This window comes from Capra hircus, chromosome 2, assembly GCF_001704415.2.
Source record: "Capra hircus breed San Clemente chromosome 2, ASM170441v1, whole genome shotgun sequence".
Lineage (NCBI taxonomy): Eukaryota > Metazoa > Chordata > Mammalia > Artiodactyla > Bovidae > Capra > Capra hircus.
In genome coordinates, this window is record NC_030809.1 from 105,715,364 (window position 1) to 105,742,775 (window position 27,412).

The window sequence follows — 27,412 nt, forward strand, 5'->3', positions numbered from 1 at the left end:
CAGTAAATTTCAGGTAATCATAAATGTAATAATGGAAAAACAGGGTGATGCAGTCATGTCTGAGTTACTTTACAAAAGTAATCTCTTCTGAGAACATGTTATTTGATCTGAAACTTGAAGTATGTAAAAGATACTGTTGTGAAGAGCATGCAGATGAAGAAAGCACAGGCTCTGAGACAAGAACAAGCTCGACCTGAGACAGAAGAGACAGCTGCCGTGTCTGAAGCACAAGGAGCCAGGGAAACCTGGTCATGGCTGAGGCAAGAAAGAAGCACAGACTGGGTCAGAATGACAAAAAGTTAGGGAAATTAGTTAAGAGATCATCTCAGGCCATGTAAGATACCATGGTTTAGAGAAGAGCAATGGGACTACAGATATAAGCTTGTGGAGCCAGAGAAGCCCAGAGACAAAAAAGTTTCAAGAAATGTCAAAAATGAGGTTTCAGTCAATCATCTCAAGTGTTACAGAGATACATGAGGACAGGAAAGGGGATACTGGACTTGACAACTTGGAAGGTGTCAGTGACAGAAGACGGACTGAGGTCATTGAAGAATGAATGGAAGTTTTTGGTTAAGAATGCCAGATTGGATCCTCATTCTCTTTTGGTTCCTTCCAAAATCCCTTGAAAATGACATTAAAAAGACAGAGAAAATTCATAGAAAGAAAGAGTTTTGATGATGAAATTTTGGAGTTTGGAATAAAAGCCAGTTCATAGTAAGGGTCAGCCAAATGAAGGAAGATTAATTCAAAGCTAGAGTGAAGAGAGAGCAGACCAGTAATCCATTTTGTACTGTAAGACCACTGAAATACTAATAAAGAAGCTGGTGGTACTTGATGCCTCTGGAAGTGAGGTTTAGAGAAAGCGGAGTTGAAAGAGGAAGACTAGCTAAAAGTCTATCTGCCTGTCAGACCCCTGGATCCTCTCCTGGCCTCAAGCAGAAGCCTAGATATTCACTCACTGGAGAAGGTAAAAACCAGAGAGGGTCTCTCAAACAGGGAACACGAAGCACAGTTGAGGACTGGAGTCCTACAATGAAAATACAGCCCCAGCCTTCTTCTCCCAATGACATTTCAGTCTATTCCCTCCAGGAAGGTGGCCAGAAGCTTCTTCTCTGGGGATCTAAACAGTCATTTTGTTTAACACTGCAAGAGCTCCAATGCTGCTAAGTCGCTTCAGTCGTGTCCGACTCTGTGAGACCCCAGAGACGGCAGCCCCCACACAGGCTCCCCCAATCCTGGGCTTCTCCAGGCAAGAACACTGGGGTGGGTTGCCATTTCCTTCTCCAATGCATGAAAGCGAAAAGTGAAAGTGAAGTCGCTCAGTCGTGTCCAACTCTTCGCGACCCCATGGACTGCAGCCTACCAGGCTCCTCCATCCATGGGATTTTCCAGGCAAGAGTACTGGAGTGGGGTGCCATTGCCTTCTCCAGGAGCCCCAATAAGGTCATCTAATAGGAAAGACTACAGCCAACAAGCCCTCCCCATACTGGCGAATTTTCCATTAAGTATTCAATGATCCTCTGTTAAAGAAGCATCAGACATTTAAGGAAAGTAGCCATTATGAAACACAGAAAGCAAAACAATATGTGAAAATATAGCTCAGAGGAAACTGTCAATGCAGTAGATGTAAACATGAAAATTTTAAATCTATGAATATTCTTAGAAAAATAAATGAAAAATTATATTCAGGAATTAACAGAGTGATATACAAGAAACATTAAAAGCATGTGAATTGGTTTATGAGAATTATGCAACATCTTTTCTGCATAACCACACTAAAAATGCACCATCTGAGGATATTTTGCTTTCTTTAGGTCAATTGTGATGCAATTTAATTTTCGTTTTCTCTTTTCTAATTCTTATCCACACATAACTTGGCAGTGTTTTTTTAAAAAATAATTTGACTTTTTCTAGTTTCTTCAAAGCATTCAACTTTATTGTCTCAAAAATTGAAGCTCCTATCTTTTTCTACTTATATTTTAATGGTTTACATAGTATTTAACTAAATTGTCTATCAAAAGTAAGGCCACATCTCTGTCCATGTAGGAACTTAAAACTTGATCGTCATGGTCAGTTGTAGCAATAGGCAATTTTAGTGTACTGTTTATTTTCTGCTATGGTTAATTGTATGGTCATGTCATGGCTTTACACCCATCAGACTGACCTGAGCGGGTTTAGTGCCCCTGGAATAAAGGCAACATACTGGGTCTTCTGCAGCCACTACATCATCTCCAAGGTAGTTTCAAGTTGACCAAAAGTTCCACAGTTTCACACTTGAGTGCATCCAAATCTCTCAGACAGATGATAAGAAGTCTCCAGAAATAATTTCCTGCTAGCATTGTTTCAGAATTCAGATTTTAAAAGATGCTATCCTCTCCCTTAAGGACAAATTCCTAATGAAATGAATTATATGGCACTTGAGTAACAGCCTGAGGCTCCCAAATCAGGTAGAAAGGACTCTCCCTTTGAATGCATTTAATGAAATTATATTAAAATAAACCTAATCTAAACAGATTTTTGGTTGGGTCTTTACATGATGATATATGACTGATACACAGAGGGAGCTCAGATTTGTTTTTTTTTAATGGGTTTTACTTAAGCTCATAATTTGTAAAGTCCCTTTGGGGATTTGTTTGATTTTGTGAGATACAATGAGCTCCAAGAGCAATCTGTGCTCCTGGATGTTTACTCTGGAGTTAACAGACTGAGAAACAGAAATAGACATGTATGTGGGCTCTAGTGTATATTTCACAATACATATTAGTATTAGAAAAAGTCATAGTTTTTAAAGTATTAAAGTATTTAGTAAAGTATTACTTTTTATTACGTAAAGTCATACTTTTTAAAGTCTTAAAGAACTATTTTAAAGTAAAATAAAGTAATATTTTAAAGTAAAGTACTTATTTAAGTAAAGAAATATTCGCTATGAATAGTGAACTGTCACTTGCATCATGGCATATAACATAATGTCACGCACTGTGCTATTTCAAAATTATCTGTCTTCCTGCTGTGTAAGACCTAGGCTTAAAGGCAATATGCCTACCGTAACTTCTGACACAAAGTTAGGCCTACAATAAATATCAGTTGAATTAAAATAAAAATTGGCATTGTAATATAGAGTGCAGGGTTTTCTTTTTTTTTAATGTAAGTTCAAAGTACAATGAGAAGACGGGGCTAATAACTGTAAAATATTCTCTTAGGCACAATTGAAGCCAGGTTAAAAACTGAACCCAATCATATTTTACTTCTTCAATAAGAATAGAAGGGCCTATATATAAAATTACCAAAAAGAAAAACTGTTAAGTCTTCCAAGTAAGCATCACACACCAAATAGTTATCATATACTCAAGGAAAGTTATCAGAAATTGGTAAAAATGTCTCTAAATATCTAACACAGAATCTTCACCATTTCCCATTTTTATGCCATTGCTATTATTAAGTTTTTTTCCCTTAAGAATATCTGATAACTCTGCAATTGATGCTTAGAAATTCAGTATACAAAATTCATGCTTCCCCTATTATCAATTATATATTTTATCCAAAAAAATAAATTGAAATCAAATCCTTCATAATATTGATAAAATTGGTTTTATTGTATTTTCCATAGATAGAAATAAGGTTTTTGGTGAAAATTTTCATTGCAAAGACAATCTACAATTGAATCGGTAACAAACAAAATTTAACTTTAAATGAGTCAAGTATTCTGCATCTGAAACTCAATTTCATAAACATTCAAGATTAGTGAATTTTGGTAGGAAAAAAAGACTAACAGAAAGGAAAAAGACACCTTTTTAACATAGAGCAACTTAGAGGTTGTTTTTTCTTTGTTTTGTTTTTTTTTTTTTTTTAATTTCTTTGGGAAAACACACAGTATAGTTACTTTTTAAAAAGTCTTTTAAGGAAGACTTCAGTGTTTCAAGTCAAGTAGACTTCAGACTAAAAAATATTTTTAAGTTTGCCAAGAAACTGAAGTGTTAAAAATAGTCTTCTCCTTATTTATTTAATTTCATGTTTAAGGAAACATTTGACAGATAAGTTAACAAAATGCAAAAAAAAAAATGTTTACCTGCATTTTTATATAATAAATTCTAGATCTATAAAAAATTTCCTGGTTTTACACAAAGGCCAACTTTTGACCTTCATTGATCCATTTCTATGTTAAAAAAATACAGTATCAAATTTTTCTCCCTCCCCCCCAAAAAACTAGAAGAAATATTTTAAATTGTGAGTGTGTGAATGTAACTATGCATATTCTCAAGTGTACAAAGCACACAAACATCACTTTACTGGAAAAATTATTTTCATCACGCTGTAAACTTCTCTTCCTCTACATCTGGACATTTCAAAATAGTCTTTGGTATTACTAGTTATTGTGCTTTGAAATGGAAACTTAAGGGATTTCTGTAGCAGTGCTACATAGACATTTTAAGATATAAATAAGAAAAAAATGCACTTGGAATAAGTTACAATTAGCTGCTTTTGCATAATTTTCAAAAACTACAGTGTATGCCTAGTCACAGTTTTATGAGAAAGAATATCTCCTTTTTCAACTCCTTAATTTTAAGGAACACTTAATCATTTTGGTTAAAAATCCATTTTTGGAGTGAGTCTGATGGATTGCATGACACTAAGCTTGGATGCTCTCCACTTGCTGAAAGGCACATTTTAAAGAATGGATTATACAAAAGTTGGTCCTAGAATAAAAAGAAATAAAACAGATATTAAGTTTCAAGACTCAGAGTTAACTGAGAAACACAAAAAACACTTCAAGGTCTCATGGAAGCTTAAGGTAGACTAAACAGAATAAATATATACCATTCCTAACTTTTAATCTTTCTAAGATCTACTATATCTGATTAAATCTTGTTGGTTTTTGGTGTAGGCAATGCAATTTATGCCACCGATGTTTGATTCAAAGAAGGTGCTATATAAATGTTCTAATATTACACAAAACAATGTGCAGGTAAGAACTGCAAGATTCTAGCTAAGCTTTAAAACATATGCTTAAAAACAGGGGGAAAAAAAACCACCTTTCACGTATTCCCTCAAATCTAGATTCATGAAAAACTACAAAAATTGGGAAGGAAAGTATCAGTTTAGGTATGAAAAGTATGACTGTCACAGGAAACATTATAAGAAACTCCAGAAAAACAAATACAACTATTATTAATAATCCACAGAAAGTTGATCTGCATTAATCATGCTCTAAGACATTTTATAACCATTCTGCTCTAAGAGTATTTAATTCATTGATACCTTCTTTCTTAACATAAGGTAGAGATACATAATGACAAACAAAGAGAAATTCTGGTGGATAACATTAATGTACTGTTTCGTGTATTTTCCCAGATAAGCAATAGGGCTACTCAGAATAATTATATAAAGGGGTGAATTAACTGCACTGAGGTACCTTCTGGATCTCCCATATCTGTTCTCCAGTGGCAACTGTTTTGTGACCTTTGTAGGCACATGCCTTTAGCTGAACAACACCTTGTGCAGCATGAAGACACAATTCCTTTTGGATGTTATGCCGAATTTCATGTTGGGCAGAATATTCAAAGTACTGTGAAAGGAAAAATGCTGTTATTGACAAAAGCACCCTATATCCTCAGTTGCAAAACTGTCAGCAAAAAAAAAAAAAAAAAAAATCAGCAACTCACTGAACAATAGGTATCATAATTACAAACTGAGTTTGGGGAACAGAAAAGATTATATACTTTCTCCAGCCTATCACCAATAGTTACTTAATTAAGAAGGTACTATCTTCCTCCCCATGTCAGAAATTGGATGCTATCAGGTAGGATGGAGGCTAGAACAGGTATGCCATAGAAAAGAGCCTGGAAACTTTTAGCAAGCCCATCATTCCTTTTTCTCCCCACAAGTGTTCCTTCCCTCTTATTCATCTCAATTAATACTACTTTCATTTAAACTAGTAGTATTTAAACATGGTACTCTTGGGAATTCACTGATGGTCCAGTGGAATTCCCTGGTGGTCCAGTGGTTAGGCACTTTCACTGCAGTGGCCCAGGTTAAGTCCCTGGCTGGGGAATTAAGATCCTGCAACCCTCATGCCATGGACAAAAAGAAAGGAGGGGACGCAGTTTTTCCTGCCTCAGTTCTCTTGCCTGTAAAAGGTAATTTAATAGCTCCTAGGTGGCGCTAATGGCAAAGAACTCACCTGCCAATGCAGGAGAGGTAAGAGACATGGTTCTGTCTCTGGGTCTGGAAACGGCATGGCAAGTATTCTTGCCTGGAGAATCCCACGAACAGAGGAGTCTGGTGGGCTATACAGTCCATAGGGTCATAAATAGTTGGACACGACTAAAACTGCTTAGCACACAAGTGCACACATAGGGTTATGACTATAAATGGGTTAATATGCGTAAAACATTTAGACCAGTAACTGGATGTGGTAAGCATTCAACTCATTTTTAGCTATTGTTACTATTATTGATGCTTCTCTCTCTCCACATATCCAATTAACTAGCTCCTTAGTCTTTCTGAATCTTCCTCTCAGATGCTACCATCCTACCCATCCTTCCTTTTACACCCTCATTTTTCTTGTTCAGGCACTCAAAATCTCTGCTGCAACACCTCCACCTGTACCTCCAACTTCCACTCCTATAACACAATCCAGTCTTGCTGCCAGTTTGTCTTTTGTAACATAGATTTGATCCCTCATGTTCCCTGCTTAAGTGAATCACTACTGTTGCTAAGATAAAGCCCATACTTCTTAACTGGTATGTGAAATCTTCCACTTCCAATCTTGCATCAACCATCGTCCCGGTTATACACTGTTCCTTTCACACAATCCTACCACAGCATGACATGCGTATCCACAGCTCCAAGACTTTGCTTTACGGTGCTCTCCCTGGAACACCTCCCTGGATGCTTTTCTGTCTAGCTAACTCCCTTTGACGCTTCAAAAGTCAACTCCAATATTACCTTCCTGCTTTAGTTTTCCCTGAACTTGTCCTGTGCACAAACTTACACTCTCCTCAGGGTTCCCAGAGTCACCAGAGACAACTTCCACAGCACTCTATTAGAATTATGGTGTAGCTAGCTGACTTCACTGTAGACCAAAGTCAGGCAGTGTATCTAGTAATGACATCCATTATAAATCAAATATTTCATAATGTTGACATTCCAAAGAGAAAATGAGTGAACATAATTGATTTTCAATAGGGAAGTAATTAGTCTTAGCACTAATATTTATTGAGCCCTTATTATGTGCTAGGCAGGGACTGTTCTAAACCCTTTACATGTATTAGAGTAGGCACTCCACAAACATTAGCTGAATTAATCTTGAGTTCCCCTGGCCTTAGCCTCATGCTTAATTTATCTCCTTCCACAAATATAATATCAGTCATTTTTATAACTGATAGCTCTTCAGATGGAGACTGAAAGCTCTTCAGATGGAGACTGAAAGCTCTTCAGATGGAAAGAAAGACGACTTTCTTTCTTCAGATTGAAAGAAAACGGGTTTAGATCAGGAAAACAACATTCTGTCTGTGCTTTAAAAAGGATAAACTTTAGGACCTCAAAGATGATGAGCAAGGCTGACCAGTACTTTACTTCACTAGTAATATTTTTAAAAAAAAACATTAAAAGGGAAGTTATAAGGAACGGAAAATAGTTGAAGATACTTAGCCAAAGAGTATGGAATTAGCTAGCTGAGAACACTGGACAGACTTTAACTTAGAACCAGGACAAAAGCACAAGAAGAGAAAGGGGAAGAAGCAAGGCCTTGGGTAACAAAGCAGTAATGGATTAACCTGCACTCTGCACTACACCAGTATTTAGTCAATTTAATCATGTAATCAAAATACTTATTTTTCACTTGGCATATTCAAATACCGTTACAATGGAATTTTCTGCTACAAAAAAATATCATTATCTGTCAAGAGAGTAGAAGGAAGCCTGAGGAAATGACCGAGTTAGATGATATCTCAGAAACATCTACCATTCAAGGAACCCCAATTCCTAACCTAGTTTAAATGCAGTGCTTGACTGAAAATAACATTTAAAGGAAATAAATCAAAATAAAATCAGTGGCCATGTCAGGACAATAGAAGCCAGAGTTATCTTCTTAAAATATAAACCAGGAAATAGTATTCTTCCACTCAAAATCCTCAGGTGGCTTCTGTCACACTTGGGATTAAATCCATGATCTTAACGTGGCCAGCAAAGTCCTATACGACCAGCCCCCTAATCCATGTCTCTGACCTCATTTTCCACCCTCTTTCCCTGGACCACTCTACTCCAGCCACACTGGCTTCGTGCCCGCTTCATTTACCTGCCACTGGGCTGCTGGCTTTGGGTCCCTCTGCCAAGATGCTCTCTTCCTAGTTCCTCTCCCAACTCCTTCAGGCCTCCAGGCTAAGGTCACCTTCTTAAAGAGGTCTTCCTGAACCTCCAAAACTAACTAACTGCCCCCCCACACACATTATTTCCCTACACTATTTTATTTTTATTTATACCTAAAATTACATATTTATTTTTTCCTTTCCTTTTAGAATACAAGCTTCACGAGACAGAGACTTGGTCTTCTTCACTACTATAAGGGAGTGAGTTACATTATCGACTGTTAAACAAATACTTGTTGAAAGAATATGTGAATTATTTAACCATTCCAAAATTTCTAAAAGATGCCCCCATGATATTTATAATTTAAAAATTATTTTATAGATAGAACTATAAAAATATCTTTATGGCAATGACAGGAGAAAAACAGAACATCGTATAAAATATATCTTCAATTTTTATGGTAAAATAGATGTAATGCTATAGAAAGCCTGAAATAAATTTATAAATATTTACACTTAGTGGTAAAGAACCTGCCTACCAATGCAGGAGACTTAAGAGACGCGGGTTGATCACCAGATTGGGAAGGTACCCTGAAGAAGGAAATGGCAACCCACTTCAATATTCTCGCCTGGAAAATTCCATGGATACAGGTGCCTGGCAGCTACAGTCCATGGGGTTGCAAAGCAGTCAGACACAACTGAGTATGCACACACACATTTAATGGTAAGATTTATACAAATGAGGAAATATTTCTCATTGCTCCAAACCCTAATTTTCACTTGGATAGTCCTGTGTTATTTCCAAAAGAAGGCAACTATTTGTATAATTATTTTTTCTTTTAAAATATGGTGTGTAGGGAAATTTCCAAATAGGAAGATATATACTCATACATCTGTGTATATGTATATACATGTAAGTCTGTATATATCTGTGTGTATCTCCATCCTATTTCAGAACCATATCTAACCATCAAGCAATGGATCCTATTCACTACCTATAGCTTTTGGGCATCAGCATCATCTATCTTCAGCAAGCAGACTGATTGGTTTGGATGAGTAAGCATTGGAACTGGATTAAACTGAGGCCGAGTAGAAAAAACATGGAAGTATATGGACCAGGAGATAAACTGGCCCTTTCTTCTTAAAACTGATATCATCAAAGTTCCATGCTATTAACACACGGCATCTTGAGTATTCATTAATAATACCATGAAAATCCTCTATGCACATCTTGGACTCTGTACCAAAACATTTGCAATCCTGCCCTCCCTCAAAAGACACACTAGCTCCTCTCCTTAGGACAATGTTCTCACTCCCACCAGCTATTTCACTAACTCTTATGTGTACCTTTCAAAAAATGTCCCCAAATGTCACCTTTCCCAGGTAAATGTATGGACACCCGAATTCAGATGCCCTCCTCCATACCCCCAGAGCACTCTGAAAGTTTTATCCCAGACCTTACCATCCTGACTGTAAATGCCAGTTTTGAAACAGCAATTTCCTGAAGGAGCTGAAATCTAAATTGCTTGAACCCAGCAGCGTACCTGGTATGCAGGGGTCACTTAGTGAATTTGTTGAATTAACAACGGAGAGAAAGAGTCTAATCTTCCAGGAATTAACTTGTAAAAGGCAAGAAAAAGAAGCTAAAACCTGGAAATAATATTTTAATATGTTCTCTATCCATAGTGACATATGATATTTTAGTCTTAATTAGTAAAACAGCAAAAGGGCAGTAACAAGCAAAGATGTCACCAATCAAGGAGAATCAAGAACATACATATTTTTTTAAAAATCTGTTGAGATAATATTGTGGCCCAAAAAACTACAGTATGAACATGATGTTATTTGCTGTCTAATCCAGTTAAGTATAGCCTTTATGTATAATTTAGCAAAATCACCATGCTAATAGCCGTGCAACCTTAAAGGTTCACACAGAAGATCCCATTTTTGTTTTTATTTCCGATGGCATTATTCTATTATATTCTCATTTGCCTTTCTACTGAATGGGTAAGCAAGCTCAAACTGTTTCCAGAGGTAGAGTGAAAATCAAAATAAAGTACTCTGCAACTTCAATATTAACTGTCTAACTTACTCTAAAAGTATTTCACATACCAGTTTACCTGAACATGAAATTGATGTATGGGTTCTGAAAGACATGCAAGAACTTACTTGTGGTTGCAGGTACTAAAGAGAAGGCAGGATTTTTTGTGCAGTGCTCACCTGATTTCCCCCAAGTCCATGACACGTGTACAGAATCAGTGGTTTGCCTCCTTGGTTGTTCTCTCCAACATCCAGACATAGAGGCTGACCAACACTTTTAATCTAAAGGGAAATTTTCAAGTTATAAAGTTTTTTTTAAAATCTACGTGGTTTATATATTTTCTCAACTAACTTCTGAAAGTAATGTTAACGTAAAAATCTCAAAAGCAATAAACCAGAAAGTATTACAGCAATTTTTCTTGAACCACATAAATATTGGTGGCAAAGAGTACACCAAGTAAAAAGGAACAGGAAAGAAATACTCACATATCCAGATATAACAGGATTAAGGTCTGGCACATACACTTCTGGATAAATATTATTCAGATACCACGTAAAATTTTTACACTGAAGGCGGTGCTTTATTTCAAATCTTTTTGAAAGATCACCAAATGATTTCTGGAGGAAGATGAGAAGTGAAGGGGAATGCTTAATTAAAACAGCACTGATGAAGTACTTCAAATGCTATTATTTGTATTTACATTTAGGTCTTTAAAAAAAAAAAATTCTGGGCCAAAATGTAATACGCAATTTAACTACAGTCACCATTCGTTCAGGCAACAAGTATGCCTGGCTGCTCACTTCTGGCTTCAAAGAGAATCAAGGACCGCTACAGTGCTGACCTTGTGCTATTGTAGTCTTCCTTTGTGCCACAAACCTCTTTCATGGGACAGAGGTCCTAAATGAAATGCTGAAGGCAAACACTGGTAGTGGGGACATTCGAAATGCATCCTAGTTTATACACTAGAGTGGTCTATAAAGTGAGGTGTGAGAAACAGCGCCAATGTACAGTGTAATTCATATCTCTTCTCCAGTCAAAACCACAAAAATAATTTTTATACTTTAGGAATATTTTTTTCTAGTTTTAAGGGTGCCGCTTACTCCTAACAATATTTCCTAATAATATCCTAACAATAACAATGTTTTAGTAGAAAAAGTCAAGTTTTTAATCAACTATATTTTATTTTCCTTTATCTTATTTAAAAAGGAATAAGAAAATATTTTTTAAAAGCACTTCTAAGTTGAAAAGGCATCTGAGGTAGACAAAATTTTAAAGAAAAATTATGAGTACCTAGATATGTGTAAAAGTAAATACTCTAGCTTATTAGTTCAACTAACAAAAATATTTTCTGTGCCAACTTCAATGTTTTGAACCCAGGGGTCTTAGCAAAAGATAGGAAACTCTAAAGGATTTCTGGGTAGCTTATATATTTTATCATGTAGGTCTATTTGCCCTAGGTAAAAATGGGTTTTCTGGGTCACTTGCCACTCTGTGGGTGACAAGAAATCATAAGCTGTAGTAGTATCCACTCGCCTGCTTAGCCAAGTACCTTATACAGTATACAAACTACCCCATCTGTGTCGGTGGCCCTGGGTGAAGGGCTAGCAATCCAGTCCAGCAGTGCTCTGATTTTGCTTGGTACTGACATGTTATAGGGAGATACCAGAGACCAGAGAAAAAGACAAATGAGGTAACCAGACCTTTATGACATCCGAGGTGTTGATGCCCTTTAATCCCAATATATACTTCCTTACAAACTGGCATGGTTTCTTACAAAGAATTGGATGCCATTTACCAAAGCATGTCCTTAAACTGTCTAGTTTAGTTACCACATCCAATATTGAAACTGTTGGGACTCAATTCTAAAGCAAGATGATTCTACAGAGCTTTTATCTAGGACAGGTCACTAACAACCACAGTGCCATGCATTTGTTAGTACTCATTTCACAGCTGTTTTGGGAGACAGGTAAGTATTTTATATCAAGACAGGGAAGGAGAAATAAGAAATGTGGTGGAGCATATACTCCATGTCTGGCCAACCTGCCAATCACCCTATAAAGTACCATGACCATTTTATAGTCTCAGGGGGCTTTGCCAAAGTCACCCTTCCAGAAAGTAGTGCAGCCAGAACTGGAAACAAAAAAGCTTGATATCTTGGTTCATTCTGTCACATCTGACACTGTCTCTCTAATTCAAAATGCCACTTAGCACCTTGATTCAGGAGTTAATCACATCACCTAAAACCAGCTGAAAGCAGTTCTACTTAATCTTATTTTCATTAAGTAAAATATTGAACCAAAGCAGTCACAAAAACTAAATATCTTTCATGTTAAAAAAAAAAAGTAACATCAAATAGAATGCCTCAATTTAAAAAATTATTTATTTCTAGTTGGAAGAAATTGCTTTACAATATTGCATTGGTTTCTGCTGTATATTGCCTCAGGTTTTAAATTCAGTTTACTTGACTTAAAAACAAAAAGAGAATAGAGAGAGAAAACTGGCATCAGTTAGTTATATTTTTGAGTTAAAAAGACCAGCTTCAAAAATAATTTCCTAAAAAACGTTTTATACTTGAGTTGACTCAAACAAGTCCAAGGACATGTGAACGTGCTGTGGATTTTTACTGTTAACTGTTAGTTCTAACTTACTTGTTTAACAATTTTTGCTGCATCTGTGTTTCTCCTATAAAATATTTCCTTGTATTCATCCATCCAGACTTCTGCAAGGCGAACTTGGTTGCGAGCAATCACCTGAGTGCCTTTTGGGAAGGTATGAGGGCTTTTGCTGCGAAAAACATGTCCAACAACAGAGCAAGGCATAATCTCCAACTGCCCACCACATTGCCATACCTGATAATTAATGATATTTGTTTAAATTTACAGTATTTTAGGAAAATCAAAGTGTTGCTTTTAAGTTCACCTTTAAGATACTAATAAAAACAAGCGATTTATTACAGCTTTACAAACAGCTTTCTCTGTTCTCTCTCTTTACAGCTTTCTCTGTTCCCTGCCAATTCAACTTAAGTTCTTAAAGAACTATCATTAGGCAGTACAGACACTAGAGACAAAAAAAGTAAACATATTTTCAGAAATTACCTCAACAGAATAGTGATTTCAGATCGCTCATAAAAATAAATTCTGAAATTTCTTTTTTTTTTTTTTTTTTGGTCAAAAATTATGCAAGTTCTCTAGTATTCACAGAAGACCAATGGCTCTTCTGCATTTGACTTCCACAGCAGATTTGGAGTAAGTGGGCCCAAACTCTACCTCTTGTACATTCAATTTTGTGATCAAGAAAAAGATTCCAGACAGTCATTTTTCTAAAACACAACCTATTAAACTTTGTCATTATATATATTAAAAAATATCATGCCATTTAAGAGGGTCAAAAAACCTTATTTGCTTTAACTCTAAATAAAATGGCAAATTGCTAAATCAGTACCTGCTCACTTAGATGTCTTGACAATCTGTTCTGCCATAAATGAAAAATCTAAACATCATGTTTAATAGTATGTGCTAATATTAGGTCAGCGATCACATTCTCTCTTTTAAGCAAGTGAGAAAGCTTAGTGATGTGTTCAGTTCAACTATGCTTGAGATTCAACATGTGCTGGGGGGCTGGGAATACTCAAATGAATAAAACAAGACCCCTGCCCTTAGGCCACTCAAACTTGGCTAAGATAATCATTGCCATTATATGATGAAACCAGAGCCAAAACTTAAAACTTCCAACTGTTAGTTCAGTTCTTTTTCTGCTACATTCCAGCCTAAGTGATGAGAAATGAATGACAAAGCTATTGAAGAAAATGAACTCATGAAATCAAATACATACATGTAGAGATCTAAAACCTTTATTTCTCATATTAACTTTTAATATGTATAGAAAAAAAGCTCATTTAATCCAAAGAGTTAAATTCAATGTTCTTTAAAATTATATGTAAATGTTTTTCCATTCTGACTCCCTTGATAATCAACCAATTTCCTGAAGCACTAGATTTAATTATATTTATCTTGGCTGGAATTCAGTAGGTACAAGTGCATTAATTGGTGTTAGTGACTGGACACAAGCGTTTAACTGATTCCTCTTGTTATACTGGCAGCAATGAATAAATATATTAAGCTATATTTTAAAAGAAAATATGTTGATTCTAAAATTTCTAACAATTTAAGAAAGCACAAAAAGTAAAGACTACATACATCTATGATAATCTGTATCAGCCAACTAGAAATATATGTTCTATTGTTTAGTATGTGAACTATATTTATAAACTTACTCTGAAAGACATTTCTATATTTTCACCTCCCCAAATTTCCATTTCTTCATCATAAGTTCCAATATATTCAAAATAGTCTTTTGATATGGAAAAAAGGCCTCCTGCAAAAGTGGGTGTTCTGAAAAATAATCCATTGTCAAACTTTGTTATACAACCAAATAAGAAAAAAAGAACTATTTTAAGAGCAACTGAATTAAATTTACAAATAAAGAGAGATCACAATTTCAAGGCTTTATACAGATTAATAAAAAACTAAAAATGCAATCTTAAAAGTCAAGTTCTGGGGGATGGGGAGGAACTATGGTAAATATCCTTCCCTAGCAGAGCAAAATTATTTTGTCTTTTAACTAAACGTAAAGATTCTTAAGTAATGATTATAAGGAAGACATAGTTAGAGCTCACTTAATTTTACTTCCTACTAGGTAACATTGTGTATAAGCAAGTCCATAAATAAAGTACTTTTTTATTCCTTCCATACAGAATATTCTTCGTTTTTGTTAGCGTGAATCACCTTGGTGGAAATTACTGTAAAAAATACAAAGAATGCATAGACATTCAAACAACTGACTATATATAAGACTTTGAGAACAGTTGTCTTACTTGATTGGATATGTCTCATCCTTCCTTCTTTGTTTCTCATGATCGGGAAGTGTTTCCCAGCCAAATGAAAGGCTCCAGTCAAAATTCCCACGGTTATGGTTACTTCCATAAGGAGAAGGTTTGTTGAATTCAAATGTGTTCAGATCTATGGATGCAATATCTGGGCTCACGACAGCAGTATAGTTCTCAGCTATTCTGGCCAACAAAGGTTCTAACCAACCATAGAAACACTCACCTGGAAAGAACACAACTTTAATTAATTTAAAAAAATCACTCCAGGTTTTTTTTTTTTTCTTTTTGTATTTTGGAAGAGAGTTTGCAGAGAAATGAGAATATCTAAGTCATTATTATTATTATTTTGAACATTTATATAAGGGAGATTTCTTAAAGGTTTCTTGTAATGAGATAAGGGTAGGATTAAAAAAAAAAAAAAAAACAGGCAAGATTAAGCATAGCTAAGGAGAGACATTACTTTGCCAACTAAGGTCCGTCTAGTCAAGGCTATGGTTTTTCCAGTAGTCATGTATGGATGTGAGAGTTGGACTGTGAAGAAGGCTGAGCGCCGAAGAATTGATGCTTTTGAACTGTGGTGTTGGAGAAGACTCTTGAGAGTCCCTTGGACTGCAAGGAGATCCAACCAGTCCATCTTAAAGGACATCAGTCCTTTGTAAGGACTCATGTTGAAGTTGAAACTCCAGTACTTTGGCCACCTCATGCGAAGAGTTGACTCATTGGAAAAGACTCTGATGCTGGGAGGGATCGGGGGCAGGAGGAGAAGGGGACGACCGAGGATGAGATGGCTGGATGGCATCACTGACTCGATGGATGTGAATCTGAGTGAACTCCGGGAGTTGGTGATGGACAGGGAGGCCTGGCGTGCTGCAATTCATGGGGTCACAAGGAGTCGGACACGACTGAGAGACTGAACTGAACTGAAGAAGTGATTTTGGTGGGGAGGGAGTGATATTTTTTTTAACTTAGAATGGAAGTAAAATAATACTGATATATTTAAGTTTCACACTGTGTATTTCTCTTTAAAATGGACTATGAATCAAGGGTGACTTTTTCGCACCACCTAGCTCCAAAAATATTCTGATTTACTTAAACTTGTCTCCCTGAGTAAGGTATAGAAACGGAAATCTTCATCTCTCTGACAAGGTTGTAGGAGAAAATATGTAAAGGAATCAGAATATTCTGATTTTAGCAATTGGAAAAGAACCATTCAAACCAACTCAGCACTAACGAAAGGGGATGAAGGAGTGGCACAAAAGGTCGGATTCTGGCCCCAGGCCAGGCTCTCACATCACACTCAGACTTCAGGAGATGTGGCATGTGCAGTCCTCTTCAGGACTTTTCATCATCCGGCCATCGGCAGTCATGGCCCAGGAGGACCCTCAGACAAATCTGCCTGGAGGGGAAGAATGCCCAGTCTGATATTACTGTAATTTTGGAACAGGAGAAGGAATACTGGAGAAGGGGCCATTTCCTTTTGAAAACACCTCTCTTAGATTACCTTTAGACTTTGCTTAAATGCCTGGTATTGAGAGAATACCATGCCTAGTATTGAGAGAATACCGGATGTGAAAGCTCTAAAGAGACTCAAGGAAATCCAAAAGCCCTTCTGTAATAATTAGTGTGTGCTCAAAACCATTTGCATGGTCAAAGAGCACCTGAGGGCTGGCCAATCTAAAGCTAAACACTCATAAAACTCAGGAAGCTTGGAGCTCGAGGGACTATGTGACATTTGAGTAATACCAATGGTGAACATTAGACATTGACTCTAAAAATAGTCTTCAAGTACTATATTTATAATCATTGACGCTGGAGAAAAAATTAAAATACAAAGAAAAAAACCCAGCAGCAACGAAAACAAATAAAAACTAACAACATTCATGGGAAACACACAGGGAACTATGAAGGAACACCTCTCATTTGGCACAAGAAGGACTTTATGAATCTTTGAAGGGGAAAGAAAAAAACTGAAATATAAAAAGTAAAAGTGTGAGGACTGGGACAAAGTTTATGATAGAGTTGACCACACACACAAACAAAACTTTCCCTCACTTTAAAGTGCAATAATCAAGAATAATAAGGAAAAACACTTGTTCTAAAAATACAAAACAAGCATCTGAAAAACTGTCCCAGGCATGGATAACTCACTGAGGAAGCTGGTCACTGGAAGACATAAAGAACCTCAAATACAAAGGAGGTAAGATCTTTAAATAAGTGAAAGGAATTTCCTACCCAGAGCTATAATCTGCTTGCGCTATCATTGTATAATCACCAGTTGGAAGAAAATGCTATTAGACATTTAAAGAAAAGGTTTCCTTACCTTTTGAATTAGAGGGAGGGAGAGGGAAAATGTTACAACTGTGTTTCTCTATGCATACTTACAGTGAGCATCTAAAAATGTGAGCGTTTCGGCTGTTGCTACTGTTGCTCCTAGCAACCTTGCAGTGATCAGACCTTTTCTCTCTTTTTGTCTGACTATTTTTACAATAGAAAATTGTTTTATATATTCCTCTAGTTTATCATGCAAGTACTCTGTAAAAGAAAAAAATCAAGATTAACTCATTTCTAAGTTTATTTTAACATGAAAGCTAACAAAGAAAGCACAAGGCAATGATCCCTCTGTGTATAATCTTAACAGTTGTACACATCCACCCCTTAAGATAAAAAATATTATATCCTTAACTCTACTGAAAAAATTACATATACAAATCTTAACTTTTGGATGATTATAATGCATGACATTATAACACACAGTCATCCTGTCCATGTCATGTCAGTAAATACAATGTGTTTGGGAGGAGTGAGAGATTTCAAATGGAATAGACCTCAGGAGTCAAGAACACTCCATTTAGAGGCCAGAGGAAAGAGACAAAGGAAAGAAAGAAACTGAATTTTGCCAAAAAGATATTTGATTCTCTTTTTAAAATTTTTTTAATTCTTTTTTAAACTGGTATTTAAATCTGGAAATTTATAGAAAAATGTGAAATCTCAAAAAAATTCTCTGACATTTAGCCAGTGGTCAAAATAACTTTAAGACCAAAATCTTGAGAAAAATACAAGTAGAAAAATGCAGGGCTACAGTAGTTTGGGAATATTTCTACAAAGAGTCAGCAAAAAAATTTTGAAAGCTCTGGAGTCTCCTGACACAGATTTTTTCCAATAAAAATAGGAAGGAAGAAAAGGGCATACAAATCAGTAAAGAGGTTATATGCAGGGAAAATCTGAGTTATGGGTGTGTAATTTAAGATCTCAGTATTCCTATTTGGATGACATACATACTAAGCAAGAGTTAAAATAATAGGTAAAAGGAACAAATGTCAGTCAAGTTACTCAAGTGTTGTCCATATTTTTAAACAACTTCTTAGGCCTGTTTTTTCACATTAAATGCTTGATTCTTCGTTGAATATATCATGTAGTTCTTCATGTGGCCTTCCTGGGCTATCACCCAGACTGAAAAAGACTTGGGAATATTGAGAATGCCAGCAAGCCTCCTGGGTAGATGTTTGCTTCTGCCAGATTTCAGAAGCAATTGGAGGTGACTTTGACTTTATCTGTAATTATGCATATTTTTAAATTCTCTTGTGGTGCAGGAAGGATAGTTGCTTATTTAAAGCTTAAACATTCATGAAGGAGGGAAGAGTCCAGGAATAACATTTGGGGAAAAGTAAGGGTTATCTAAACACTACTATCTCAGAGTAACAGATAAACTTTTTCAACACCTTCTAAATACCTCAAAATTAATTCTCTGAAAGACAAGTAGGATTGTAATTTGTCTTAAAAAAATAAAACCATCGATATTTCTGCTTTAATGATAAATTCACAAAGCAGAAACTTATAAAATAAAAATATTTCAAATATCTTTATGGGAATCAATTTTTTAAATGGAGTCACTACAGATTCCTTCAATAAACCCTCTCACTGTTCACAAGTTAAGAAATTTTATTCACCCAAAACTTTTGAATTTCCTGTCAATTCTTACCTGCCTTTTAAATTTAACCCCCATCCACACTTTCGATTTTATGAATTTAAAAACACAAAACCATGAAGTCAAATTTCCTGGGTCTGATTTATAGCACCATTATTTTTTAGCTACGTGAACTTAGGCAAGTTATTTTACCTTTCTGTACCTCACTTTCTTTACCTATAAAATGAGAATAATAGGATTTACCCTCATAGGGGATTGTTGGGAGGATACAATGAAAGATTAGTTATACAAATAAAATATTTAAGACAGGGACTACCTAGCACATTGGGCTTTCCTGGTGGCTCAGATAGTAAGGAATTCACCCACAATGAAGGAGACCTGGGTTTTATCCCTGGGCCAGGAAGATCCCCTAGAGAAGGAAATGGCAATCCACTCCAGTATTCTTGCCTGGGAAATCCTATGAACAGAGAGAAGCCTGGTGGCCTATAGCCCATGGGGTCACAAAGAGTTGGACACAACTTAGCAACTAAATAACAACAAAACTAGCACACGATCTGTGCTCTGGAAATGTTCATTCTATTTTGTTTGGTATCACTGGGTTTTAGCTATCTGTTAATTGATAACCCACATATTCATGCTTTTCCGTCAAGCAAATTGAAGTCAGGGACTATGGGTTCTACTTCACAAGCTCCTTTACAATAACTAGGGATACATTTTCCACAGTGGGTACTCCTTGGATAGAGTACCCAGAGATCTCTGATCTCTGACTGAATCCAATAAGACAATTACACTACTATGCAAAGATAGCCCTTTGTCAAGAAAATATTTCCAAATCTACTGTTGATTGCTATAAAGAATTACTATATATATATATATATATATATATATATATATTCAGACACTTTAACCAAATAGCCCTGCCATTCCAGACTAATCTAAAGATATAATTCAAAAAAAGGAAAATAACAGAAGTACAAGGGTATCTATTACAATATCATGTTATAGTAAGACTAAGGCATACACAACTTATATGGTTAAGCAAAACGTATCTGGTTCATTACTGCCATTAAAAGTAAGTTTTGAAGGTAACAGAAACAGGCTAATAACAATGTGATGTAAAAATGTCAGATTTCAAAACTGATTTTCTTTCATGGGTATAATTATATAAACATTATATATTTATTTAGATAGTGATTAGGAAAGAAAAGATTAAAATGGCTGAAACAGAAAGATTATAAATGGATATCATCCTTTATTCTGATTTCCTTTCATTCTATTAATCTTGCTGTGCAATTAAATAATATGTTACTTTCAACTGAAGGCTTGCTAGATGTAGCCTTACTGTGCCCCTGTTGTCCCACTTCTTTAAAAATCAACAAAATAAAAATTATCTGAGAAAAGAGCTCAAGAAACCAAAAGATTTCTAAAATAAAGTTCTGGGTTTTTCTTTTTTTTTTTACATAAAACACACAAGAGAACTTAATCAGATATCACTTAAAAATCCATGGACTTTGGTCCAAATAGATACAAAGAATTAGAAAAATACGGAACAAATCAAGCAATAAATAAACCAACTGATTACAATCGGATGGTGAAGCAACCTGGCTCAGAGGATTAAAGATTCAAATCAGAATCTGGACGTAATGTAACTTGAATCTAGGGAACTTGAATAATAAAGCTTCTCTATTTGGTGGATAGGTTTTAGAGCTAAGTCAAAGATCTCTGATTATGAGCAATCCTATTCCATCTGGATGTTAATTTAGCTCAATAATATAACCTCTATTCACTTGGGCTATTTTATTTTGAAACCATAGGGATGTCTAGAATTGTATGTAGAAATATTTAAATTAACCAAGTTAATAATTTTGTGCTTTGTTCACTTACTATCATGTCTAAAATCTGGATATATCCTATAACTAATTGATGACATATGGCATAATAGGCAACTATTTTTTCCCCCTCATGGTCTATAGCAATGGAAAAAAAAAGTGAAAGTGTTCATGGCTAAGACATGTCCAACTCTTCAACACCACGGACTGTAGCCCACCAGGCTCCTCTATCCATTGAGTTCTCCAGGCAAGAATACTGGAGTGGGTGGGTAACCATTCCTTTCTCCAGGGGATCTTCCCAACCCAGGGGTTAAATCCAGGCCTCCTGAATTGCAGGCAGATTCTTTACCATCTGTGCCACCAGGTAAGCCCTATTAAAGTAATGATTTACTTGGCAGTTGAATTTGATGGAAGAATGTCATCATCATTTTACAGATAAGGAAACTGCTCACTAGTGTTTCCAAAAAGCTGGAATTTGAGTTTAAGAAATCTGGTTCCAAACTTGGGCTCATTCAGGAATAAATTTTGCATTCATTGAAATAATCTGTACCTGTTTGATGCCTAAAATATTTGTGATGTTTGAAAATTCAGCAAATTAGAGTATTTGTCCAATTATCCTGTGAGTCCAACTGACAATGTGTAACTTAGCAACTGACTATTGACTTGTAAACTGAAGTGAAAATTCATTAACAATTTTACCTAGCTTTGTAAGTGGTATTAGAATATTTAAAAGAACCAAAAATAAAACAGGATGTGGTAACTCCTCAGTAATTTTTAACTACTCTTTTATATTACTTATTAATATATTATTTATATTAATTCATCTAATCTTTAAAACAACCCTAGGAGTTTTATATGCTGACTTCCCTGGTGGCTCAGAGGTTAAAGTGTCTGCCTGGAATGCAGAAGACCAGGGTTGGATCCCTGGGTTGGGAGATCCCCTGGAGAAGGAAATGGCAACCCACTCCAGTACTCTTGCCTGGAGAATTCCATGGGAGGAGCCTGGTAGGCTACAGTCCATGGGGTCACAAAGAGTCGGACACGACTGAGCGACTTCACTGAGTGACTTCACTTTTGGATCTCCCTGGTGTCTCAGATGGTAAAGCGTCTGCCCGCTGTGCGGGAGACCCGGGTTCAATCCCTGGGTTGGGAAGATCCCCTGGAGAAGGAAATAGCAACCCACTCCAGTAATCTTGCCTGGAAAATTCCATGGACTGAGGAGCCTGGTGGGCTACAGTCCATGGGGTCGCAAAGAGTCAGACACGACTGAGCAACTTCACTTTACTTCATTTCACTTAGGAGTTATATACTAATATATTTCTTCAATTCTAAACCATACAATTATATACTTTTTATAATCAATGATATGTTAGTTTAGTTGACTGTAAGGGTCTTTTTTTCTAATGATACATAAACTAATAATCTTACAATAAATCTTACAATAAATTTGATGAAATATGACATTTTCCCCATTTTACAGACAGAAAAACTGAGTATAAGAGGGTTAAATAACTTGCCCAAGTTGCATAGCTTGTTAGGACCAGAAATGGTATTCAAACCAAGCCAGCCTGACTCAAGGCTTAAGTATGTGCTCCTAATCATGTCTTTAAAAGAAAAAAATCTCACACTGAAGACTACAAAACTATAAATAATGGTGTTTCACACATTTATAAACTCCAAAATATCTGAATATGGACATCCTTGGATTCTCCTTCTACCCATCATACACAGCATTCAAGACACTATATTCAGGCTCTGAGGTGGCATACAGAGAGTAAATACAACCAAAAAGACTTTGGACAGCACCACATGGATTTACTCAGGAAATAATCTAATTTGCATGGGCTTTCTTACCATCTACACTAGCATCATCCACCAAAATGATCTCCTTCAGCAGTATGGCAGGTGAAGAATATAGCACACTGTGGACAGTTCTAAGCAGCGTGGACCACGCTTCATTATGAAAAACTATTATGACACTGGTGGTAGGCAGGGGAGGACAGCGCTTAAATTTTTGTTCAATACATCTAGAAAAAGTCAAAGTAGAAGAATGATAATGAATTGTATTACATTATTTCACAGCTATACCATTGCTAAAATTATTGTTTTAATCTTTAACACAGTAGAAATGCTGGCGCATAGTTTATTTCTATATCAGATGATCTTAATGCTATATAAAGGCAAACAGATTGAAACAAGTTTTACAAATAGACCACTCACCTAGAGATCATGTCCACTGAAATTGATCACATGTCATGGATGAAAACGTGCTCTTGTAAGCTTTCTCAACAATATAACTTTAAATATAAATAACATTTTAGATAAGAAAAATAACCTAGAAGTGAGCCAAACTGCAAAATGGCAAATAAGTGTAACTGCTCAAATTAAAAAAAAAAAAAATTTTTTTCTTTCATTGTAGAAACGATGCCTTTCTCTTAATATTTGCAATTTTTAACAATGCAACTTTATTAAATTAATACTCATCTTTGTAGAGATTATCTTAAATTAGATATTTGCTAAGTATGTAATATTTTCTGTTTAATCAATTTCCTTAACCTATACCTGAACCAAAAGGGAAAAAAATTCGCTTTCCACAAAGCCTATTTTCTTATAATGATCATCAGAAGCAAAAAGTTGTTAAGTACCTACCATATATCACATGACTTGCTGTGTTAAAGATTTTGCTCCAGTAAGGAGAGAGACCCTAGGTGGCTTATGACTGATTAGTGATCCTACTCATTTGCTAAAAAACATTAGTTATAAATAGATCTTGAATTCATTTTTATAGCAATATCACCCTCAAGGAAAATAACCCTCATCTGAACCCACTGGGATGTGGGTGGGTCTGTACAATCTCCAGCCTTTGAGACTAGAGATGACCACAGTCCCTCCTCAGCTGAGGTGAGGTGAGGATCAAACGAAATAACATATAGGAGAGGCCTCAAAACACAGTAAAATCAGACAGAGTGAACCTGGGACATAAAATATGTGTGGTTTATGGTAAAGGTAAAAACAACTGGATCTTTGATAACCATAAACGGTTGTACACTTTTGGAAAATGGACTATGAAATCCTCCCACACAGTCAAATATAAATAGTGTGTGAACAATCAAACAGTGCTGGTCAAATCCAAAGGTAGGGAAGTAAATCACTGTCACTCATGGAGACGAGAGCCCAGCACACTTCTGTTGCTCTGCCAGGGCCGATGGAGAAACCGGAGCCCCCACGATGGTACTAGAGGCCTGGGAAAGCAGCCACCCTAAAGGAAATATTCTACAAACTCTCACTAATTACTACTTTTATAGCCATACATCAGTATGAATGTGTTTCAGATCCTCTTCTGAGAGATCTTTAGGTTGAAATATTTGTAGTGATGAAGGAATTAGATTAGGGGTAAACTATTGAGAGGGTGTCAATACCACTGAGTAGGAAAAGAGGAGGAAGGTTCTGCGTGAAATTGATTTTTCTCTCTAGGACTGTCGTGATTTTAAAGTGTGACACAAGCGTATAGCCAGAAGAAAATAATAGCATTCATCTGCACTGGTAGATGAAAACAACTTGTTCTAAAGTGAATTTTGGATAAACTACTCATCTACTCATTAAAAATAAAGTCCAAATACAACCAACCAATTTATCTATCCTTGAGTTAAAATTACACAGAAACAAATAGCGAAATATGTTTGTATTTTTCATACATGAAGTTTTATAAAACAACAAAGTATAAGTAAAAATTATGAAAAACTTCATACTATAGTATTTTTTTAAGAAAAGAGAAAACCTTATTTGTTGTCTTATAAGCATTTGGGGGAGGAAGATTTGAGATTTTAAAAAAATTCCCTATATTTATTTGCCATGTGACTAATATAGTATTAGTTAAGAAATATAAAAAGTTTTTGAAGATTTAAAGTAGGAAACTTTACAAAAATTCACACTAGTGAAATGTTATTTCTTTAATCTCATAAGACTTTCAGTTTAAACTAGGGTTTATTTGCCTAACTGATAAGTACTAATATCAAGTAAAAGTATCATTAATACAATTGATGATAAAATTTCACAATATGATTTCATAAACCTCATTTATTTTGAAACAATTAGCATGCTCAATTTATGCTTTAAAAGTTGTTTCACATGTCATTTAAAGTAGTGAAATTAAAATAACTTGCCAAAGTAATTACAGATTTCCAGTCAAACCATTTGAAAAAGTTGGCATATAGAAATGTGCTTAAGTTATCAGTCACAAGACCATCTGGCTTTGGGAGAAACTAGATCCATATTTCTAATGAGCATATAAAAGGTTAGCAATTCTTCAGAAAATGTTTTTATTGCTGACATAAGTTAAAACTATGGAAATATTAAATCTTCAACTCTTCACAGTTCTAAGTATGCACTACTGTCCAAAAAAAGTTTCTTTGTCTGTTTAGCTATTTCGCACTTACTTATTGATTAACATTATCGAATATTACTATAGATTCTCACTGCTATATTGGGGAAAAGGCTTATCTTAAGCTCATTTTGTCATGTCAAAGAACAAAAAGCATGCTTCTTGATTTGTGATGGGGATTACTTTTCAATCAACACTTCTTCCAAAATCAGTAAAGTGCCATAGTGCATTTTAACTTATCAGCATAAAAAAAGGAACTATACGGTGCCCTGTTAGAAGAGGTAGAATATTTTCCACTTATTTGTTTTTTCACACATTCATTTAAAATCAAAAGCAATTTATCCCTGAATCATATACATTAGAATAGAGCAACAGAAATCAAATTTACACAGCTTCAGTATTGAGGGACTCATAGTTGGACCAGGTATTCATGATAACAGATCAAAGAAAAATATGAAGAAAGCAATAGACCTAAGTCTACCAAAGTACATTTCTGCAGCCACACTTATAAATTCAATTCTCTTGTAACTAGAGAGCAAGACATGCAGGCACCGCTTACAGTCTGCCTAGTTCGCACTTATAACAAGCCTACAGACTGCCTGAAAGTGCCAACATTCGTTTTCACCATTTCAGTTCAAATAAGAGTGTTTGAATACTACCTCAGAGATAACAAAACAGTTAACTAAGAACAAAGAGTCAGCACAGAAGAATCTGGGGTGGGGGAATGTTAAGCAAAATATATTTGAGATAAACATGTAAACAAAGTAACGATAAAAAGCAATTCTGGCCTTTCAGAAGCTAAAGGGAGAAAACTCAATAAATGCAAGAACTTGTTCAACGATACCGCAGAGAAAGAATTGCAGTTGAATTAGTAATAATGACAATATTGGCTCTTAAAAGAAAGGTTACAAAACACAGGGCATTATGAAATATAATAACAGCACTAAAAGTAGCCACAGAGTCTGTGATTTAGCTCATAAAGTATTATTATCTAATAGCTCCAAAATCTTGGCACATTTTTAATATTTCTATTCTATAGCAACACAGAGAAGAACAGAAATAACTCTTCTACCTCCCACATTTCCCATAAAATCCACCCCATATTTCCTGCTTAATAGATAAGAAAACTAAAGCTTTTAAGAATAAAGGATTTCCTTGTGTTTCTATAGAGGTCAGATCTAGAATTCTGTTTCCTAATTTCTAAGATGGTAATTTTTCATGTATGCAATGCCTCACCAATCATAGATACAGAAATCTACCCTCAATAATAATAAGCAAAAAATCACTGAAACAGATTAAACAAATGGTATTGGCTAATTCTTTGCTTCAAAGTGGCTAAAGAACAAGTATCACCTTAACTAACGCCCCTTCCAGGCAAACCCTCAAGATAAATACTAAACAATTAATATGCTTCAACATACTCAGGAGGTCGAGTGTCTGGTCCAAGATCTCGGTGTAAAGAAATCCTGTCACTTGCAAAAGCATTAAAACAGTGTTTTGCTTCTCCGCGTTCTTTTTCCTTCTGCTCTTCAGCACTTAAATTGGTTGTTTTGAACGCTTTACCAGAAGCACCAGGTGCGTTAGAATCCTGAGGTGGGCGGTCAAGAACAGGTTTCAATTCGGCTGCTGTATAATATCCTTGCAAACAGGGTCTCTCACCAGCGTCAATGTTTTGCCTGACAGGGGCTCCTATTTGCATTTTTGGCATGGCATCTTTAATATTGTTTACAGCTTCTATCATTAAATCAAACATCTTGTTTTTGTTTTTCATGTTTCTTTCCATCCTTGATTCCTCTTTGGAATACTCAACACTTACTTCTCTTTGCATTAAAATCAAAAATATTATAAAGAAAAAAACTACTGCACCAAGTTTCCAGAATTTTTTATGATAATGTCTTTTAAGATGTAGTTTCACTAATCGTTTTAGGTGAGCCATTCTGACATGAAAAGCTTGTCACTTGACAAATAATAGTAACAGTTTCCTCTGTTATGTTTATTTTTTATCATAGATTTGCTGGCAAGAAGGTTTCCTTAAATTGTAATAC

The 27,412-nt window shown here is 35.5% G+C and overlaps 1 protein-coding gene across 1 annotated transcript; it reads right to left on the reverse strand.

Annotated features, from left to right (window-relative positions):
- GALNT3 (polypeptide N-acetylgalactosaminyltransferase 3) lies at positions 3,570-27,412 on the reverse strand. The gene is made up of 10 exons (XM_005676030.3): positions 26,789-27,412; positions 22,841-23,013; positions 17,615-17,764; positions 15,221-15,455; positions 14,621-14,738; positions 12,996-13,196; positions 10,833-10,964; positions 10,527-10,628; positions 5,411-5,563; positions 3,570-4,694 (listed from the first exon to the last, which is right to left on the reverse strand). The coding sequence occupies exons 1-10, from the start codon at positions 27,301-27,303 to the stop codon at positions 4,572-4,574; spliced, it is 1,902 nt and encodes a 633-aa protein (XP_005676087.1). The 5' UTR covers positions 27,304-27,412; the 3' UTR covers positions 3,570-4,571.

What these genes read in the sequence shown, in the direction of transcription:
- GALNT3 (XM_005676030.3), bottom strand. Translation starts at nt 27,303, where the DNA reads ATGGCTCACCTAAAACGATTAGTGAAACTACATCTTAAAAGACATTAT. An exon ending in ATATAGAAATGTCTTTCAGA is followed by an intron (nt 13,197 to 14,620) that starts GTAAGTTTATAA and finishes ATTAATTATCAG; the next exon opens with GTATGGCAATGTGGTGGGCA. An exon ending in AGATATGGGAGATCCAGAAG is followed by an intron (nt 4,695 to 5,410) that starts GTACCTCAGTGC and finishes TTTTTATTCTAG; the next exon opens with GACCAACTTTTGTATAATCC.